Source organism: Arachis hypogaea, chromosome 12 (genome assembly GCF_003086295.3).
Source record: "Arachis hypogaea cultivar Tifrunner chromosome 12, arahy.Tifrunner.gnm2.J5K5, whole genome shotgun sequence".
NCBI lineage: Eukaryota > Viridiplantae > Streptophyta > Magnoliopsida > Fabales > Fabaceae > Arachis > Arachis hypogaea.
Genome location: NC_092047.1, coordinates 27,040,979 through 27,064,585, shown reverse-complemented (window position 1 = coordinate 27,064,585; position 23,607 = coordinate 27,040,979). Strand labels below are relative to the sequence as shown.

At 31.2% G+C, this 23,607-nt stretch overlaps 1 protein-coding gene across 1 annotated transcript; it reads right to left on the bottom strand.

Annotated features, from left to right (window-relative positions):
• Positions 1 to 22,442: 22,442 nt before the first annotated feature.
• LOC112727215 (dolichyl-diphosphooligosaccharide--protein glycosyltransferase subunit 4A) lies at positions 22,443 to 22,699 on the bottom strand. The gene has a single exon (XM_025776882.2). It carries the CDS (start codon positions 22,697 to 22,699, stop codon positions 22,586 to 22,588), a length of 114 nt encoding a protein of 37 aa, XP_025632667.1. The 3' UTR covers positions 22,443 to 22,585.
• Between the last annotated feature and the right edge of the window lie 908 nt (positions 22,700 to 23,607).

Genomic DNA, 23,607 nt, shown 5'->3' with positions numbered 1-23,607 from the left:
AAAGGTTTTTTTCAATTTAGATAGGGGTCTAGCCCGCCCCACTCCGGCAAAAATTCGTCCCGCCCCAACTAGTGAGACAGTTCTGAATTCTCCTCCATTCCGCTTAACGGTAGGTTGGCACATAGCCCATCAATTCTCTTTCTTTTTTTTTTTTAATTAATAAATTATTAAATATTAAAAATATATATAATTTCACAACTATTTTAATAAATTTATAATTTTTAAAGGCATAAAAAATATAATTTTTAAATTCACAAACATTAGAGTTAGGAGTGACAATGGATAGGGTAGGGTAGGGTTTGGATCTAATCCTACTCCTATCCACGGGTTGAGATTTGTATATAAACTCTACTCTATCCGCGGGTTGAGAATATCCCAACTGTAACTCTATCCATTTTTTTAGTAACTAAGGATCTTTTACATTTAGTGAGAAGTCTTTAGTTCAACATCCACTTGAAACATATTTTTATATACATATATAATATATACATATATAGCATATGTGCTGGTCAGGTAGAGTTGAGATTCAACCCGCATCCTACTCGACCTGCACGAGAACCTTACCCGCACCCTATCCTATCCGCTGTGGATAGGGTTGGCAACCCTACCCGACCCGGTTGGGTACCCGCAGATAGGGTACATATTGTAACCCTAATTAAAGTCTTCATAATTCTAAATATGTAATAAATATAATCATCAACCAAATTTTTTGAAACAAAATAATAAAACTAACATTGTAAACAATAAAACAAACATTGTCCAAAATATATAATTAAACATCTTCGAGTCTCAAATCAATCAAACATAGAACATAATCCAAATTATAACTTATAACATTTTCAATTACAAAAAAAAAAAAAAAGACGGGCTTGCTAGGCAGGGGCGGAGCTACATTGTAGCAAACGGGGCAATGATCCACCCCTAATTTTAATTTTTTACATATAAATTATATATAAATTTCAGTTTAAACTCCCTTAAAATTTTATTTGTCTTATTTTATTATGTAAATATTTTGGTCCCCTCTAATATTTCATCTAACTCCACCCCTATCGCTGGAAAAGCTCGCCCGCCTGTCAAAACTCGACAAAACTTACAAATTAGGTAGTACAGGTTAGTCATACTTTTTAATTATAACGATTTTAAATTTTCAATCCATTCCACTTTTTTTTTATGAGTTACGCGGATCGGTCCGAGAGACTTCGGCCGTTTGCCATTTCTAAATTTAGCCTAAGCGCTATGGGGGATAAGGACACATGATTGAGGGGTGAAGAGTTGTTGGGTGATGATATTTTGGGTGTGTTAGAGAAGCAGAAGAAAGCAAGTGTTTAATACTTTAATAATTATAGATTGGTCCTTTCCGTGTGGTGAGATTTTAGGTTGAGATCGGATTTAAAGATAAGAGTAGAGTTTGAGATATATATAGGAAATAGTATTAAGATTATGCATTAAAACATAATATTAAGATTATTCATTCTTGTATATTTAGAATTCATCACATAATAATATAATATCATATGATAGAATATTAGAATGGGGATCCCTCTTCAAAGAGAATACACAATAATGAGTGGAAAGTATAAGCATATAAAATAACATGGTATCAGTATTATCATATTTTCCTAAACCAATTTTTATTATAAATGTGTGGATCGGTTTTTTATTTATGTAAATTGTTGCAGGTTAGTATCATATCATATCTCCACAATTTAGTAAACACAGAAGACGACTCCATTGTCACCAAGGAAAGAGAGAGAGAGAGAAATAGTATAGAGAAAAACGTGGTGGATAATCGGATAATCATAATCTATATTATTTATACCGATTAAATGGCATTATTTACGTGTGGAATTTATTGACGAAGAGGTTAGTTAAATAGGCCAATGAGTAATAGCTCAAATGGCATAGAGTCCCCATACTCAATTAAGAGATTGCGGGTTCGAGTCACCTATCTTTCCAAATTTAACATCAGGGTAGCGCCCAAGTGGTGCTAGGAGCGCACCTTCCTTGCTGAAGCTTCCGTGTTCGAAACTTGCTGGGAGCATTTTAGAGCCAATGAGTAATAGCTCAAATGGCATAGTCTCCCCATAACTCAAATGGCATAGTCTTCTATCTTTAGTAAAAAAAAAAAAGAGGTTAGTCAAATAATTATCTGTTTAAGCTATTTTTGCTATATTATTGAAGTCATAGGTAGTTAGTTAGAAGAGATTATATTAGATTATCAGTAGAACAGATATGATTGGTTTATATTATAATACATGTCAAAATATATTTAATTGTTATCAATATAAATTGTCTGAATGAAACACGGGGAATCAATTTTAGGGAAATAATGTGAACAAGGTGTTACAATTTTATTATATGAGCTTTGTAATTGATTTTTTTTCCTGGTTACATTGTAACATTTTATAATTTTATAGAACATTTTATTCAAATTTTTAAATAATAATGTATATGCTTTAATATGAAAATTTATTTTATTTTATTTTTTTTTTTTTGGTTTCCCACGGTATCCCCCAACCCGACAGGTCAAAGACTAATCCGTCGCGGTACTGAGCTCCATTTAAGGGTTTGCCGCTGGCCAATGGGTTGCTGCATGCACAAGGCGGGATTCGAACCCCCGACACTTACTTAAGCGGACTAGTGAGCTAACCACTAGACTGACTGGTTGTACTATAAGTGTTAGGCGTAGCAAAAGATCGATGTCTCTACATGGCCACATCATTTTTCACTTTCATGCTGCTAGACTTCATGAGCATTATTGGTTCAAAATTGACAAGGCTCATATTAGTGTATTTATTGAGTGGTGACATTTGAACGAAAATGTTTGATAACCAAAAAAAATTAATAAAAAATAACTATAACTTGCCTTATTTAACATTAATTAATTGTTACGACAATTAATTAAGGTTAAATAAAATAAGTTCTGACTGTTTTTTTGTCTTCTTAGTATTTCCGTTTTAAGAGGTCGATGATGCCCAACTGGAAGCCAACATGTGCTTGATTCCAATAACTACTTGGTGAACTTCTTTCTGGCAAGTGTAAGGATAAGTATATTGTTACTCATTCCTGGTTTTAAGAGAAGTTTAAAATATTCCCGATAGATGTCAATTTAGATACCATGACATATCCTATGGCAAGTGTAAGGATAAGTGTAAGGCTCATGATGTTGCAAAACCGTATACTCAATCCCATGACATATCCTACAATTCTCCGCATTGAGCATGACTTTCTCCTTGTTTTGGTAACACTGTCCAATTTGGAACTCAATTGGGATAGAAGTAAGATTACCCTCTTCCTTGTTGTTGAATCTTGGCATCAAGATTGAGACAGTTGAGAAGTAAGAGGGTATTGTCGTGTCTCTGAAATTGTTGGATGACCTGCTTGTCTAATCACTACAACATTCTCTTTATCTTTGTTGCTATTACCACTTATCATTAGGGCTGTATTGTGAGAACAAGATAAGATAAGACATTGAAAATAAGACATAAAAGATAAAAATATAAAATATTTTGTTTGGTGATAAACTAAAACAAATTATGAAAATTCAATTTATTCTCTTTTTTTCATTCAAAAAATTTGAGTCGAAAAATATAATAATTAAAAATATAATTATGAAAAATTAACAAAAATAATAAAATAAAAAATAAGTTGTGTCTCTTATTAGTGTTTTTGTGTTTCAGGATGGATACAAAATATACTAATTCAGTGTTTTTAGACATATTGTCTTTGTTTATATCTCTTTTATCAAATACTATTTTGTGTCTTTATGTTTCTGTCTCTATAAACAAACACAGCCTAAAGGTCTTTAACACACGTTACTATTGTTGCCAAGTGCCTCTTCTATTGGATCTAGATCCCTAGCATCCATAGAAATGTATGTGTGATTTATTTCTTATGTTAAATGCAATATCAATATCGAAATTCAAATCTTTTGCAGAAAAAAAAAAGAGATGTCACTGATGCTAAAGAATGTGCAACCACGTGAATTGAACTAGAAGCTCCCTCTTACCAACTGAATAAGGATTAGGAGTAAATCCTCCAAAACTGGATGTAAAATCTTCAAAAATATTACGACAACGGAATGATATTCACATTTCACCATCATTTTATATCGAAAAAGAATTAGACTTCACAAATTCTTGTCCAAATACAATTGTGATTAGGTACAATATTTGTATTGCTTGTTTTTCTTCTGTATGCAGTATGCACCAATTTTTTGTAGAATGATCTGCAATTCTACAAAAAGTGGTTAATGGTTGCATAACAAAAGTTGTTCATGCAAAAATTGTCTTTAAGTTGAACGTTTGCCATTTTTCTTCAAAAATATCCTTAAAATTTTATTCAATTTCACTTCTAATATTTTCGCGTCAAAATTATTCATAAATGTTAATTCTATTTAAAAAATTAAAGTAAAAATTAAAAATATCTAAAGATAGTTTTAACATAAACCGAAAACATTAAAGATAAAAGAGAATAAAATTAAATATTAAAAGTATTTAAAAAAATTACAAACATTAAAGATAAAAATATTTTACCCTTTAATTTTTCGAACTGAGTGGCACAATTTGTTTTCGATTTACATGTTTCATGGACTAGAATGGCGTCTCCTTGAGATTGATTATTTTCTCTTTTTCTCTTTTTTGGAGAGTGGATGTCCTTTTCTATGAACAACACTTGTTTTTTTAGAGAAAAAAAAAATCCCTTTAATAATTCGGCCATTAAATTGCTTTTCACATTTCCGTGTTTCCACTCTCGTGCTTCTTCGATGGACAAATAAGCCTATGGTCCAGTTTCCCTCGCTTTTTCTTTTTTGGGTGATTTTTATAAAAAAATAACCCATTTAGCTTTACCATTTTTTTAATTAATTAAAGTTTTGGTGAGTTTGATACTGGTCAAGAGATCAATCTACCAATATTAGAAATTTAGAATATGTTTTCACAGATAATTATAAATTGTTTATGAAAAAAGTCTTTTTAGGAGTCCAAAAAAAAAAAAAAGAAAAAAAAAACTTGAACTTGGCACCTTTTTAAAATGTATTTCAAACTTTTATCATGTATACCAACTCTTTTTGCTTTTCGCTTTTACTGTTACATGTAATTGTTTGCATTGAGTTTTAGCAGAGTTTTATAACTAACACTGCTTATCTTATTTTATCATTTAAGCATCAAACTGGCATATTCTACTTTCCTACCGTAGGAGCACTTAATTAAAATTGATATAAATAACAATCCCGTTAATTAAGATTTTTTTTAAATAAAATAAATATTTTATTTACCGAAATAAATAATTTGTAATGTTTTTTATCGAAATGCGTCGAATCTCTTATCTCGTTTACACGAAACGACGTGGACGTATCGCGTTTGTACGCATATTGTGTAAAGCCCTTATCTCATTTATCGAAATACGTATAATTTTATCTCATTTATATGTGAGGATGTCTATATATACATCTCGTCCGCAGATTTAATTAAGAGCTTTTCACTTCTATTTTTTGACTTTTTCTCCCACTTTTATCATTTTCTAATCATATTTTTGAATTTCTTAAAGAATATGGCGCGTGCTGATAATCACGATGGAGACATTAACAGACTGTACGCGACTTGGCATATTACAGGGACAACCGACTTTGAGGTTGATGTTGTTTTTCATTTTATGTTTATGTTAAAGTATAGATATGTTGCCATACTTAGGGTACTTTTATAGAGGTCGTATGCAGTATATGTTAGACAAATGAATATATGGTTAAGAATGATTTAAGTGCTAAGATATGATGTTAGACATACTTTAAAATAGATTTGTTAGTTAAATATTTGTTTAGGTTTATTTTTCTTTAATCTATGTTATTATTAAGCATAAGTTTATTAATTTAGTTATTAATTTAGGTTACTAACAATTTCTAATAAACTTAATTAAGTAGCAAAATATTTATGTTTTTATTTATTAAATATTTAAGTAAATAATTTTTTTTTTGTTACTTAAATTAAGTTATCAAGTTGATGGTGTATTTGTTGGTTATTCAAGTAAATATTTTTATTTTATCTAACTTACGAAGGAGATACGAAATGAATTTTGTTATTCACTATTTAACTAAATAATTTTATTTAAATTAAATAAAATAGACGTTTATAAGTTAGTTATTAATTATCTTACAAACCATTTTTATTTATATTATATTATACAGACATTTAAATTAATTATTTTACTAAACATTTTTATTATTTAGCTAAATATTTTTATTTAAATAAATTTATAATTTAAATGTTTGTAATTATTTGTTAAAATTTTACTTATAAGTCAAATTAATTCGTTATGTATACGTTTGTCGATAGAGTGTTTTACGTTGAAATTTTTATATCTTTATAGGTTTACGCATTTTTTATTCAGTTTTTTATTTTTTTACTAGAGGTCTCGCCTACTTCTTTCCAGAAGAGTGAGCCACACAATCTCACCACCGGACACTATTGTCCCGTACCTGAGAGAGGATGGGTTCAGCGATGCATTGCCACTCAGAGATTTTGTATTCGACAACTCCCTAATCACGGTATATGTTGAGCGTTGGCGTCCAGAGACCCACACCTTCTACCTACTGTTGGATGAGTGCACGATCACCCTACAGGACGTTGCATACCACCTCGGACTGCGCTAATGGAGAGCCCGTGGGTGGTTGCTTTTGTGACTTCCATACATGGTACAGGACCGGGGCCTAGGAGTTGGTTGAGCGGCTATTCGGTGTCAGGCCTCTTGTAGTCTAGCAACAGAGAGCGCAGAGGAAGGAGTCTTTCTCCCTAAAGCTGACATGGCTTCGGGAGAGTGCCCAATAGATGCTGCCCGATACTGATGATCTAGCCACCCTCCGACAGTATGCGAGGTGCTGATAAGTCCAATAATCAGGTTCATCTCCGGTTGCTCCCACTACTGGACGACTTTTAGAGGTCTCGATCTCTATCTTGGGATCTGCGGTGCTAGCATGGACGTACCATTCCCTATGCTTTGCGACACATCACTCCACCACGGACATCGCCAGGTATACTCCTTTGCTGGTATCTTGAATATACCAGAGGTTTCCTAAGTGGTGTCCACCTGAGCGACAAATTTATATGTACCCTATGGCTGCAAGGCAACTGTTTAGTTTCGTTTTACTATTCTTCATTTTTCGCATAACAATATTATGACAGATTAACTGAATGGTGGTTATTCTTGCAAATGTCCACAGGTTGATCGGCATGACACAGCAGAGTAGGGACCAGCACGAGCAGAGAGTCTTACAATGGCGTCAGGAGTTGGATCAGTTATTGTGGAATGAGGTAAGCGAGTTACCCTTTTATTGGGTTTAAGTTGCATAGATTACTCAAACTTTTATTATACCTGTTACTGATCATTCTTTCACTGCGTCCATTGTAGTTCACGTGGATGCCGTACGACGACTCTGCACCGCAGGATATCTGCTCGGTATGACTGAAGAAAGAGGCAGAGTGGGGGACATGGATGTCTGTTGTCCCCCTCGTCTGCTTCAGCATAGTTGAATTCTACCATGCCAATTGGGTGAAGCGCCAATTCAATGGTGAGCAGCTAATGCCAGGGGACCTGATCAATGTCGACAAGTTCCTGACTACTATAGGGCAGGGCGAGGACGTCTGGTGGCCAACCAACCTTCGTGAGTGATATGACCGGTGGAAAGATCAGTTTGGGGAGGGACACCAGATATCCATTCAGCCGTGCTTGGACTATCGACCGACGCGGGAGTATCGGGATTGGTATCGACTGGCTTGCCGCGTTAGACACTTGTTGGGACAGGATGTGCTTGATGATCTCAGACTGTTGGATACCGGGAGATGTGTAGCCTTCTGCCAGCCAGCCGAGGGATGTCTAAGACCTTCCCCAGGATGTCCCTGACTGTCATAGGCGGGCCAAGGTGGTTTGGCCAAACACCCGGAGGGCCACCAGGCAAGAGAGGGATGTCAGAGAGTGTGGAGGTGCTGCAGGAAGCTGCAGGGATAAGGTTAGGCCCAGCAGAGAGTGCTTGGATGTGGAGTCCAAGGAGGAGGCAAAGTATCACCGACAGGAGGAGAACGGTGATATCCCAGATGATCAGGGCAACTCGCTGCCTCCTCTTCCACCACTACCACCCCTTCCTCCACCATATTCGTCGTCTAGGTCATGCTCACAGGTTGGTCGGGATGCTTGGGATGTTGCCCCCTTGGTTGGCATGACCTCGGTGCGTCCAGCAGTCGCCTTGAGGCATCGATGGTCGATGAGATATATTTTGAGGAGGCTTTCCATATTCATACCACTGACCATCCTACCATGCAGCGCATCGCGGAACAGTTCCACACAGGTAGGGAGCAAAGCATGGGTCAGCCATACCAGCATTCGTTTGCTCCTAAGTCCACCACTGTTTGGGTCCTACACATTTTCCTAGGTTCTGGCACATACTCCCGCACACACTTCTGACTCGCTGCTCAGTATGTGACACCGCCATGTGGCATCGGCCATCGGCATTATTTTTCGGGTGATTACCATTGACGAAATCATTGTGATTGTTGTATGCTGTTATATTATATTTACCATTAATATATTTTGACGTATTTTGATTAACTATCAGCAGTTGTATCATGGAACAATATTATAGTTATATTTTGTTGTATTTTGATAAATTACCAGTAGTTGTATTTTGGAACAATATTTATGTTATATATTTCTCGTATTGTGCATGTTTCATGTCAATGTGGTTATGGTTTGTACTTTAATATTTAGAGTTCAATGTAAAACGTAATAGGCGGAGTACAAATGATAACTTTAAGTGAGCAAATTTGGAGTACAAAATATCCTTAGTAAAAATAGCACAAACTCAACCAAGACTTGTACTACATAAACACATGAACTACGCAAACATAAATCCTAAGCCAAACATATACAAAGTAACAACTGTAAACTAAGCCTCGTCTGTCTGCTGGTTTGGACAACATCTTCGGGTATGACCAATTTACCTGGTATCGACAGAAACTTCAACTCGTACACCTTGAACACAGCTTGCTGTGTGTACACCGGATGGACATATGGACCCTATTCGATATTCTCGGCGGCACAGGCAGCAAGCGCATGACGACATGAGAAATGCAGTGACTGGAAAAAGCCACAGTCACACGTTCCCACCGTCAGGCGAACACGGAACGATCCCTGTAACCAACCCTTGAAAGGCTCCAACTCTTCAACCAGGAACACAGAAGCCTATGTGTCGTAGTGAGTGATGTGCATCTTCGATATTTCCTATCTGTTCTTCTTAATAGTAGCTCAGCCATTGTGAAAACTGATTACCCGCCACTAGTTGTGCATGTGCCTCGCATCCCTTCTTGACAAACAACTACTGCAGCCTCTCGTAGGTGCATCACGATGGCTGATATCGGTAGATAGTGTGTACCCTTAAGAACGGAATTCAAAACTTGGAGAGGTTCGTCGTCATGTGTCCAAATCGGCGACCGCCATCGCAGTGTTGTAGCCAGATTTCTTTGTTGAATCTACCAGCCCAATCCACCATCTCCCATGACAACAACGTCAATGCATCCATGTATCATTTGTACCCAGCTTTGCTTAGACTATAAGCAGCATTTATGAGATACCTCTTTTCCTTAGTAGACTTGAAATGAAACATAAAGTTTGCTGCCATGTGCCGGACACAAGAAGCATGAAACGCTCTAAGAGGATGCCAGCCATTATCATCAGTTCTCAGTGCTGCCTTGATTGCTTGAGATCTATCAGAAATAATCAATAAGCCTTTCTGTATGGTGACATGTTGCCTCAGATTGGTAAGGAAGAAAGATCATGATTCTGTCATCTCAGACTCAACAATTGTAAAGGCTATAGGAAGGATATTCCTATTACCGTTTTGTGCCACTACAATAAGCAAAACACCACCATATTTTTCATACAGATGTGTGCCATCAATAAGGAAGAACGGCTTGCAATGCTTGAAAGCCTCCACGTAGGGAAGACCCAAAATACCTTGTCAAACATGCTGCAATCACGCACCATGAGGTGCCCATCATAGTATGGTACAACACTGATCTCACACATTGTTCCGGGACAACAACTCTGCAGGGCTTGTAGCAACCTCGGCACCTTATTGTATGACTCCTCCCAATCACCGTATATCTGCGCAATCGCCTTTTGTTTTACCATCTAGACCTTTCTGTACGAAGGTTTAAAGTGATAGCTTTGCCTAACTGCACCTTGTAAGACAGAGATGCTGACGGATGGGTTGGATTGTATCGACGGGAGGATGACATAGCAGATGAGACTACTATCCAACTGTCGGTGGTCTTGTGACATAGTGGATACTAAACACGTGTGCGCTCCTCCCACCCTACGCACCTCCCTAATGAAATAGAACAACCGTGGTTAACAGATACAACAAGCATAACAATGACAATTGAGAATACAAAACATAATGAAACGTCAACTTACCAGTATCCGAGATTCTGTCAAAGAGAAACATAGAGACTCCAAGGGCAGCCTGCTGCATGTTATTGGCAACACACATGGTACTTTAATCGATCCGACTCCACTACTCGGTATTCAGTACTTCTGCGGATGCTGTAATTCTTCACACCCTGCATTACTGCATTTCTGCTTTTGAATATGTGGCCAACCCTAAAATCCACACCACCGTCCATGTTGTAATAGTCTTTACCCGTATTGGAAAATGGATTATTCTTTTGCATCGCATCCAGATCCAAGTAGCGCAGTGACTGGGTACAGATGACAAAGCTGGAATTGGGTGCGGGGAAGGCAGAAGATACCGACGTGATGCCTCAATCGGGTCTCTAGTACAAATTTCTCCTCATCATCATCCTCAAAGGAACCACTCTCATTGCAATCCGCAACATACTCATCGTCGGAGTCCTCACCGTCAATGTCTATGTCTTCCACCGAACTAGCAATGTGCAGCGGTTTCGTTGCGAGAGGTGGGTCATCCTGGACGAAGTCTGACGAGCCAGATCTACCGCCACCGATGTCACCAACCTCCACAGAAAGCTCCATCACTTGTTTTGCCATGATTCTCCCATGGATGTCAAACATTAGGCGCACATACTCGTCGCCATGGAGCTAAAACAGACGAAACCGAAAAACTTCATTTTCCATCGTTGCTAGCAACCTATACACCATCCTTCTGATCTCTTTTATCCCGCTACCATTAATGCTACTCAATATCAGACTCTTCACCTCGAACAAAGAACTTACTCACCAGGTACGCAACAGAATGGATTCTCACACTCAAATAACACCCCAATATCACTATCTTTCATACGGCAATTTGGATATACACTTACAACCAAATATCCACTACTACTAGACATTTTTGTTTATTTTCAGAAGAAATAGGTAGACAAGAAGTAGTGAAATGTTTGTGAAGAATACAAAAGATTGCATATCCTTTTATAGCTGCTGAAAATTTATCTTTATCTATCTCGTTTACAGTATAAACGTCATAATTATTTACGTATCTTGTTTACAGTACAAATGACATAATATTATACGTATTTCATTTATACTGTAAACGATATATACACTTCATTTCTATGTGGTCTTATCTCGTTTGTAATGAAAACAAAATACGTGTAATGTTATCTCGTTTACATTGTAAACGAGATAAGAGATCTGATGCATTTTATTCAAAACACTACAAATTATTATTTAAAAAAATCCCATTAAGTATGCATATTTATAGAAGTTAGAGATTATTTTCACCAGAAATTATTTATTATATTAGTTTATTATTGGTGATGGACATACGAGAGGCGCAGTAAAAAATTAAACATGGATATGATAATTTGTACTTTTCGTATTTTAGGGATTGTTGATACTGTCTTCTTGCACTCTACGAATTGTTGACATTGTCTTTCCGCTTGAAGTGAGATGCTGGTGAGTCACCACGTATTAGAACCCTGCACTTATTTTCTGCGACACTGGCGAAAATGTATCTCCTAAGTTGATGATAGTGCTTATACAAATTTTAATATTTATTTGTTACGTAAGTTTATATTTTATTATTAATTTTATATATTAATATAGTTATATTGCATTATTATGTTTATATTATTATAATAAGATTATATATATAGATAATTAAAATATAATATTAATAATTGAATATATATGTTAAATAATCTTAAAATTATATATTATTATTAATTTTAAAAGTATGATATTTTCATGTTTAATAGTCTGAAAATTATATATTAATATTTATATTTCTAATTATGATAATCACTACCGAATATGAAAATTATTATCTACTTATATACTAAAACTGAATTTTTTTTTAACTAATGAAAGTGAAGTATTAATTTCTTATAAATTCATTTTCCTTTCAAAATGAAAGCACTATTCTCCTTATTAAATTTATTTTAAAAAAATATCTTTATTATAATTATATTACAATTAGCATTTAATGAATAATACATAATTATCCTAATTTAAAAAAATATCTTTATTATAATTATATAAAATCAATATTTAATGCATTATTAAACTAATTGTCAATCAAAAATATTTTTAATCATTTTAATTATATTGATACAATTCTAATTTTCATTTATTATACAATAATTTTATTAGTGGTAAGTTGTTATATATAATGGTGACCCATTTATATTGATGTCAATTGATAATAATAATAATAATAATAATAATAATAATAATAATAATAATAATTTTTGTTCTAATAAAGGCTATATATAGTATTTTTTGTGGTTCATGAGCCTAGATCTAATAATCAACTCATTTTTTTAATTTATTATTCTTCATTTGCTATTTCATAGAATAAGAATGTATTTTTTATTTTTCATCGAAGTTGATCCTTTTAAGGTACAATTTATAATTTTTTATATACTCATTCTATTATATTATTCTTTTGATAATTTAATAATTGTTCTTACTCTAACTTATTCTTTTCGTCTAATGTTCCAGTGCGATTGTCTTTTACTGTAATCGTTTACAATGTGCCACATCCATCAAATACCACCTCGAGTTGTATTCATTGATTTGGGTTCTAATTACTTGGATGTAAGCGTCAAACGAAGAGGTAGTAAACTCTATTTTACCGAAGGATGGTTGGATCTACTCATATATTATGACTAACCTAATGGAATATGGGTAAAGTTAGTTTTCTTGGGAGGAGCTCAATTTTTGATTGAGAAATTATTTTCACGAAATTTTGTAGGTCAAATTCAAGTGTCATCCCCTCCATGCTTTCTACGTCTGCCAGAAAATCTTTGAAGTGGAGCACATAATGAGATAGAATTTCCTTAATTTAAGTTCAGTTTTGGTAAATTCGTGTCAAACTCGGAGATGCAATTTCAACAATTGGTAATATATTCAAATTTTTTTATTTTAAACTTTTCGTAATTAAAATAATTTTATAACATTTTGTGATTTTTTTCAGAAATTACCAGCCTTATTTTGCATCAATGCAATGCCATTGAGGAGAATAAAAGTCAGTTTAGTTTCTCGATGTGACAATTCTACTTAATATACTAAAACTAGGTTTTTCCCCAACTAATAAAAGTGAGGTGTCAATTCGTCATGAATTCATTTTTCCTCCAAAATGAAAGCATTATTCTCTCTTCTAAATTTATTTTAGAAAATATCTTTATTATAATTATATTACAATTATATTACAATTAGTATTTAATAAATAACACATGATTATATTAATTTAGAAAAATATCTTTATTATAATTATATAAAATATAAAATCAATATTTGATACATTATCAACTAATAAAAGTGAGGTGTCAATTACTTATGAATTCATTTTTTCTCCAAAATAAATATACTATTCTCTCTTCTAAATTTATTTAAAAAAATATCTTTATTATAATTATATTACAACTAGCATTTAATGAATAATACATAATTATTCTAATTTAAAAAACTATCTTTATTATAATTATATAAAATTAATATTTAATACATTATTAAATTAATTATCAATCAAAAATATTTTTAATCATTTTAATTATATTGATACAATTTTAATTCTCATTCATTATACAATAATTTTATTAGTGGTAAGTTGTTACGTTAATGGCGACCTATTTATATTGATATCAATTGAGCAATTGATAATAATATTAATATTAATAATAATAATAATAATATAATTATTTTTGTTCTAATAAAAGTTATATATATTATTTTTTTATGGTTCATGAGCCTAGATCTGAGAGTCAACTCATTTTTTTTAATTTATTATTTTTCCTTTACTACTTCATAGAATAAGAATGTATTCTTCATTTTTCATCGAAGTTGATCCTTTTAAGGTACAATTTATATTTTTTATAGTATTTTTTATATACTCATTCTATTATATTATTCTTTTGATAATTTAATGATTGTTCTTACTCTAACTTATTCTTTTCGTCTAATATTCCAGTGTGATTGCCTTTTGTCGCAATCGTTTACAATGTACCACATCCATCAAATACCACATCGAGTTGTATTTACTGATTCGGGTTCTAATTACATGGATGTAAGTATCCAACGAAGGGGCAGTAAATTCTATTTTACCGAAGGAATGTTGAATCTACTCACATATTATGACCAACCTAATAGAATGTGGGTAAAGTTTATTTTCTTGGGAGGAGCTCGATTTTTTATTGAGAAATTGTTTCCACAGAACTTTGTAGACCAAGTTCAAGTTTCATCCCCTCCATACTTTCTACGTCTTCCTGGAAATCTTCGAAATGAAGCACATAATGAGATTGAATTTCTTCAATATAAGTTCAATTTTGATAAATTCGTGTCGAGATGTAATTTCAACGGTTGGTAATATATTCAAATTTTCTTATTTTAAACTTTTTGTAATTAAAATAATTTTATAACATATTATAATTTTTTTTGAGAAATTACCAGCCTTCTTTTGTATCAATGCAATGCTATTTAGGAGAATAAATATCAGTTTAGTTTCTCGGTGTAGCAATTCTATACCTTACTTCATTGCATAGATAGCGGATGATGAAGCTTATTTAACAAGAGATGGAATGAATTTGTACGAATTTTAAATATTTGAACTTACGATAGTGTTTCAATTGGTTGTCGTTACGAGAATGACTCTAATCTATACGTGTCTAAGGACTATAATAGATTGAATATTATTTAAGTAATTTAGTTCTAATATTAGTATTTGATTAAATTAGTTTTAGAGAAATTTAGATTTAAATTGTTGCTTCAATTTATATATTACGACTATTCTTCTTAGATATGTTATTTTTAAATTTTTTAGTATAAAATTTCTTTTTTTCTGATTTTTAAATTTATTTTATTTCTATTTTATTTGCTATCAGTATAACTAAGAAAAAAAATAGTTAAGCTGAAAAAGCTGCGTATAATAAATATTAATTTTAATATGATAATCAACTATGTAAAATTATTGTAAACAAATAATAAAATAATTAATAATTGGATACGAACAAATCAATAATAATATTTATTAAAAATTTTATATGTCAAATAATATTTTTAGTTGTGTTTAAATTTTGATAATAATTTTAACTTACTTATTAATACATTCGAGATTATATCATTCTTTATAAAATATAAAATTTTTACTCTATATTATTTGACAATTATTTATTTATTTAGTATTATATCTTTTTTCTCTTCTTTAATTATATATATATATAGCAAGTATTTCTATTGAATTAATCATAAAAGTTAATAAAATATAATGGCATAATTTTTACCTAATTATAGCAAGTATCTCTATTTAAAATATTGCCTAATTATTGCCGTGTACAATTAGTGTGTATATATATATATATATACTGAACAAGTATTTTCATTGAATTAATCATAAAAGTTAATAAAAGATAATGACATAATTTTTGCCTAATTATAGTAAGTATCTCCATTGAAAATATTGCCTAATTATCTATGGTAGATTATGTGATAAAAATATTTGAAAAATAAAGGCAAGAATTATAAGGTTATGGAAAGTCTCGTTCAAATTTGACAAGAGCAAGACGCCTTACATAAAAATGATTCTAATGGATGATAAGGTTAGTTGATTATTTTTCATGATTCTCTCAAGTGATGCTAGGTCCAGTTTATAAATATTTTTAATAGCTTTATAAGTGCTAATAGCTTTTATATTTAATTTGTTTTATAATGTGATAAAATTCATTATTCAATCAAGAGTTATTTGGTAAAGATGTTTGAGAATGAACCGATTAAAGGAATGGTTTATGTCTTCTCAAATATTGTGAATGAGGAATCAAGAGAAATTTATCTTCCAACTACACACGTGTGTAGAACAATTTTTAAGCAGGAGTCACGTATAGTAAATACGGTCGATGATTGTAAAATTTCTGACAATCATTTCAATTTTTTTGCTCATGCTGATATATTAAAACTAAACAAATGAACAGTCTAACTTATTTGGTCAGTAGTTAATTTGTATTAACCTACACAAAATTATTTTTTATTTTAATTTTTGCCAAGAAATTATACAATAGTATTATTTTATCGATAATATAAATTTTAACATTTAATTTATGCAAATGTTTAAAATTGTATTGTGACTTTTTTTTAAAGATATATCATTTTATTAATATATTATTAGTTTTATCGTTTAGTATAAAATAAATTAATAAAATCTTTTTAGTTTATAAGTAATTTATTATATTATTCATTTATTTGTTCTTAATTTGATACTTTTAATTCAGTTTTTTTTCAATTAGATATTATTGGACTTTTAATAAAAAAAAGAGAGCCGATATCATGGTCAAAAATAGGAAAAAATGGCCATTAAATTGTAGTTAATTTTCATGATTTGCACTATGTGAAATATTAATATTTCACAATCAGATTTCGTTTTGTAACAATTATTTATTCATTGCAAATTTTTTTTATCTTTCTCATGATATATTACTACTTATTTTTCTTAATTTTCGCTTTTATTTTGAAATGAGAAAAAAATAAGGTGCATATTATGAGATCAATTTGCAACCCAATTACTCAATTATCTACATGATCGTCAAGCAATCGAATACATACTTATTCTCCAATTTGTAAAACTTAACAAATGCATTAGTAAGCATATTGGTTTAATTTTTTATTTAATATATTTGTTTATGTTATATTTATAATCATATTATATATATTTTTACGTATATATCTTTTTAAAAAATGTCCTTAGTATTAGCACATGATGTATTAAATAAATATTTTAAAAATAACTGTAACATGTGATAAAAATAAAAATTAAACCAAATAGATATTATAAATACAAACACAGGCACAACCCATTTAACTGAGCTCCAAACACAATTACAGCAAAGAACTCCCTAACCCACCGATTTAATTACTTCACCTACTTTCATAAATTGACCTAGCAATTCTCCTCTTTTCCTGACCAGGATCATGAATCTCATCATAATTGGGGGTCTAACTGTTACCTGTTACAACCAAGTCCACAAACAACTCTAAACCCAAATAAGTGAACAAACCTAGTGGCCACTCAATGACATAGAGAACAAACCTGTCGCGCCGTCATGTGCTCGCTATCGCCGCCTACCCATCGCGCCATCACATGTTTGCCATTAGAGTAGATTAATAAAAACGATTAATAACTACATTAGAGTAGATACACTTAACACCAGATTAAGAAAAAACGAACAATGCATGTCATATTACTTTTTTATTAATCAAATGATTATAATTCAAATTAATTTTAACAAAACAACTCAAAATTATAATTTTGATTTTATCACGCATGAGTTATTACGCTTGTATGTATTAATATTTGAGTACTTTATATACAGAAATATTAGGAGATCATTAGAATTTATTGTTTATGGTTATTATTTAACCATCAACTTAATTCTTTTAATCTAATTTCTTTAGTCTAATAATTTAATAACATACTTTATCTCATACTTTTAAATATTGATAACTAACTGATAAACAAAAATAATAAATTTTAATAATTATCTATCATTTTTCTTTTATATTCATATTAATAAGATATATTTGTATTAATATATTTATGCTAAATATATTGTTAAATAAAATATACAATATACATAAATAATCTTGTTATTTAAAAAATAAAAAAAATAAACTTGCACACTGCTAGATGAAAGATTCATTTTTTTTTAATTTTCTAACAATGCTTCTCATACATAACGAGAAGCTTTTTTATTCAATTTAAAAAAAAAAACGTATCTCGCCTACTGTGAGAAGGTGGAACCCACCACATGTTTCCATGTTCGAAAATAACACTAAAAAAAAAATATTCATATCCAAATTTTTTAACCTATTTTAACACTTGCATTTTGTTAATATTCAACACATGCTTTTTTTGGCATTTGTTAATTAAAAAAATCTAATATATAATTAATTAACAATATATTTTTTTATCTAAAGGTTAACAATGTTTAGAAAGTACTTTCATAAAAATTAATCTAAAAACTTTAAGACATTAAAAATGGTAAAAAAAAAAAAATCTGCAAAAACAAGTATTTGCGGAAAGTATCCACAAGAAAAATGTAAATGAAAATTCGCAAAATCTCTCAGAGACAAAGATCTATCGCAAAAATAAATGGGAATAGAAACAAGAGTATACATACATGTTTCATGTGAATCGTTAAATCTTCAGAGAGAATTTACTATAATGTTTTAATTTATGTTGGTATTTTATTATATTAGAAACTATTTTTATGTTTTTTTTAACATATATATTAAATTATATTTAGATTGTATTATATTGTATTAGATTAGGTAAAAATTCAAGTGAAATCGACTTCATGTGAAGTTGATATTTAAGAGCTGTTAGATAAAAATTTAGTCAAATCAATCAAATCATCTAACGGCTCTCAGATATCAATATCACGTGAAGTCGACTGCACCTGAGTTTCCACCGTTAGATTATATTATTATGTTTATTTTTTAAGTTTTTAATGAGAATATCCATAAATACTTGCGAATATTCATTTTTCTTGCAAAGGCTATTAAACAGTAATCTCTAACAAATAAAATAGAAATTGAAAATATTTTTTAAACGGAGTCGAAAAAAGAAAAAGCGTACCCAACTACTACCCACCCATGATACCCATTGCCATCCTACTGTGAGGATAATGTGACAATTCTCCAATTATGATTAAATTGGAGAATTTTGGACCAAGTCCATTAATCTGTGGGCACATAGTTTAGGGCAGCATAGCTGTAGTGTCTGAGTGACTTTCTAAAATTGAAGAAATTTTGCAACAAACTCGTACGGAAGGAACACTACTTTTACGTTTTAAATCATCACAACTATTGTTATTATTGACAATTTATTTATCTAGATATAAAAGAAATTGACATAATAAATTTAAAATAAAAGTAAAAAAGAAATGTATGTCTGCCATTGTTTGTATTTGTATATCATCAGTGTCTATATACTATGACCAATTACAATATATTTCATTTTATTAAAAATGGCTAGAGTATGTTTGAATAGAGAATTGTTGAATTTTTTTGAGAATTTGGAATATAAAGTAATTAAATTGAACTAATATAATTGCATTAATTTTAAAACTTTTACTTTGGATACAACATAATGACAAGATAAAGGAAACAAAAAAAAGAAAGATATATCTGTATTTTTCTTTCGTGGTAGGAAAGAATTTTGAAATTCCACTTAATTAAAAGAGATTTAAATTTTCCTTCTCTTTACTAACAAAATATCTAAATGCCTTGTGAAATTTTTTAAGAATTTTAAAAATGACAAAATATCCAAACAAATTATTTTCGCAAAAGAAATTTTAAATGCAATTTTAAATACTCTATATTGGATAGGTTTTTGAAAAAAATACTTATTTTTTTCATCTTTTTAAAAAAGAATTTTTTTTAACAGATAAAAATTATTTTACATTTGAATATACTTTTTAAAAAGTATTCAAGTATTAAAAACATTTTTGCTTCTACTTTTTTTTTTTTTAAATAAGGTATTGATAGCTTTTAGAAAAAACAAATAATTTGCTTTTCTTAATAAAAGTACTGCTATCAGACCGACTATACTTTATGATACAGAGTGTTGGACGGCTAAAGAAAAGCACAAACATAAGTCAAATGTGTCAGAGATGAAAATGTTGAAATTGATGAGTGGTCATACGTGATTGGATAGAATATGGAATGAAAATATAAAAAAAAGGATTGGAGTAGCACTTATTGTGAAAAAGATGGCAGAATCGCGTCTCAGGTAGTTTGGTAGTTTGTACATGTAAGAAGAAGACTGATAGAACAACCAGTCAGAAGGGTGGATAAGTTAGAAGATGAATAAAGGGTGAAAGGCAGAAAAAAAAACTAAAAAGACCATCCATGAAGTGATCAAACGAGATCTACATATAAACGATCTCTATGTAAACATAATACTTGATAGAACTCAATGATGTCATTTAATTCATTTAGCCGACCCACCTAGTGGGACAAAACTTTGTTGGTATTGTTGTTTTTCACTTAAACAAATCAATCCAAACCAACACTAAATAGAATAAGCCTGTCAGCACTTTTTTTCATGCAAGGGTTAGCTGCCCGTATAAATGTTAACTCGAACTTGATCCAATATTTTTACTGGACAATTTATTATTACTCCATCGAAGATGTGATTATAACCCTTTGAAGTATTATAACTCTTTCATTCCATCCAAAATCAAAACTCACATACATATATGATACATACCTTTCATAATTCAAATTCGGTCTAATGCATGCATTATTGAGATGCTTAGTCTCTATGATTTATGGTACATGTCTTTAACTTTTTCTAGCACATTCAGTGAATCATCATGACTCAAGACACTCAAAAAATTAGTAGATGAGGTGATATCACTGATATCCTTAAAGGCCAACAGAATCTTTATTGGAATTTGATTGATGTGAGACACAAACAAGATCTAGACTCAGCTAAAAACTACTAAGATTTTATGATCCCACAAATCATGCAAACTTTAACAAAATCAATTGTAAGATCAAAGATTAACTAACCAACCATGCAAAACAAGTATAAAATACATATTGAAATACAAAATATACATTGAAAACAAGTTAAATAAATATATATTTATACACATATTTTTGTGACTAATTTTGAAATGTACGTAGCATTTTTGTTAACCAAAACATACTGAGAACAAAATTTCCTGATATAACTATAGGAAAGCTATAGTGCAGAACATGCAAATGTTGCAAGAAAATACTTAACTTTAAATTATAAATATCATAATATGATGATAACAACGACCGAGTCTTATCCTCTAGGAACGAATGGCTATATAGATGAAATGATATCATAATATCATATTGTAAATGGAATAATTAATGTACAATAGTGCAGACACTTTCAGTGGGAAGAGATCTTCTCTATTTAATTTTTACTTGACAATGTAAAGTGGATCTCTCGATAAAAAATCTCTATAAAATTCATGGTAAAATATCACACGTAATATTGTCAAGTGAAAACTAAATTAACAGGATCTATTCCCATATCTGGGTGAGTCTGTGCCTCCATGCCCAACCACAAACACATCAGCATGTTTTCTTCCTCATCTTATTCTCCTCTTTAATTACTCCCTCAACTAAGATCCTCCTTCTATCTCTAGAACTAGAAGACACCTTCTCCACTTCCCTCTCCTAAACAAAATTTGAAACTCCATTGTGTTCCATATTCCAAAACCCTTTATTACTTTGCACATGACCTGCTGTGTTTCACTTTATTTTTATTAACTACAGAACAACATGTTTAGTGAGACTATGGGAGGCATACCAAAACTAAAGGATGTGCCTTACTATTTAACTAATAACTAGTGGACTGCATATATAGTATAAAAGCATTCTAAATTTCCAATTGAAGAAAATTAATCCAGCTCCATTATGTGATATGTGTACTGCCACGATAAAGTTCTAACACTTCTGATCTCAAAATAAAAGAGAAAAAATAAACCAAAATAATGTAAAAAAATAAAAAAATAAACACTAAACGAAACATCAAAAACTCTAAATGAAGAAACTTATATAAATCTCTAGTGTAACATTCACGGCATTTGACAAACGTCACATAATGAGCTGCCAACTTAACATAAGACTAAACTAAACTACTTTTTCCAATTTTAAAATCAGTTATCAAACTATAAAGGATAAATCTTATTAGGCTTCAAGAATGCTTGAGTAAAATAGGAAACAGAACTTAAGTATATCGCTAAAGCCAATTACTGGGGAAAGCCTTACCCTAAATTTGTTTATCAATATTATATTGCTCAAGCCATGATTGCACCAAATTCAGTAGCAGTGGAGCACATAATCTAGCAAATTCATCTACCACGGTTTCATTATCTTTTTTTATGATTTATGAAAGTTTCTTACTTGCAGAAACCTTGGAAGCTCAGATATATATATAACAAAAATTGTAGTGTCAATGAAGTCTTTGATAAGATATAGCAGTAAGCTCACATCACATGCTCAAAATGAAGTTCATTTCTATATCAACTTAACTTCCATTAGAAAAATAGCTAAGTCTACAACATGAAAATCACAACCACACAGTACCCTAGTTCCCTTCATACTTTGGATCAGCCATAACAAAATGGTAAGCTATCACCAGTACAAAGATGAAGATGCCAAGGAAATTGGCAAAGAAACCCAGATCTTGATCATCAATCATCTGTAGCAGGAAGCAAAAACAAATTCATGTCAATACCATGGTTTTGGGCATCAAAATAGATATCTTATTCTTTTCCAACTGAAAGCACGTACAATTTGAACTGTGAATCTCTTATACTGAACACTGAATTAAGGAAAAATTTAATTAATATTGATTCCTAAAACATGATCATATAGACCCCATCGATATATCAGAATTCAAAAATTAGAATCTTCTAACCTAACAAATCACACTAAATTATAACAAAATCAGAAAGCAAGTTGTTGCTTAGCAGTTTAAATCTACAATGCTCACGAACATTACAGTAAAATAAAATGATATTGTTTATGACATTCACATCTTCAGGCTTCAACCTAAATCACATTTGTGAAAAAAATCATTCTAATTAGTGTTTCATATGATTAATTAATCAAGCAATTGGCGCTAATTCTCTAACTACACATAACTCCATAACCAAAAAAAAAAATCAAGAACAAAAAATCAGCATACAAATTTGTGGCTCTTCGTTAACAAATTCCAAAAAGGAAAAAAGAAATCAAAATTAAAATCAAAGGAAGAAACGGTAACAAGTAACAAAACCAGATCTGAAACTTAACAGAGAAGCATAAAGCCAGAATGAATATTGGGATTCGGAATCGGCAATGTCAAAGACTAAAGAGGCCGAGTTTAATTGAAAACGAAAATTGGGGATAAGGTCACAGAGAAGACGTTGAAATTGAGAGGTAACCTTAGGATGCTGCAGATGGCTTCGGTCTCACTGTGTTGTGCTTCGTCAGTGTGTGCCAAACTCTGGTACCTTCTGCTAAGTGTTAACCCCAAAAACTCAATAATACCAATTACCAAACACGGAAATAAGACTACTAAGGGTGTGTTTGGTAAACATGTTTGAAGGAAAAAAGTACGTTAAA

Coding starts and splice junctions, on each gene's coding strand:
- LOC112727215 (XM_025776882.2), bottom strand. CDS start 22,699: ATGATTGATGATCAAGATCTGGGTTTCTTTGCCAATTTCCTTGGCATC.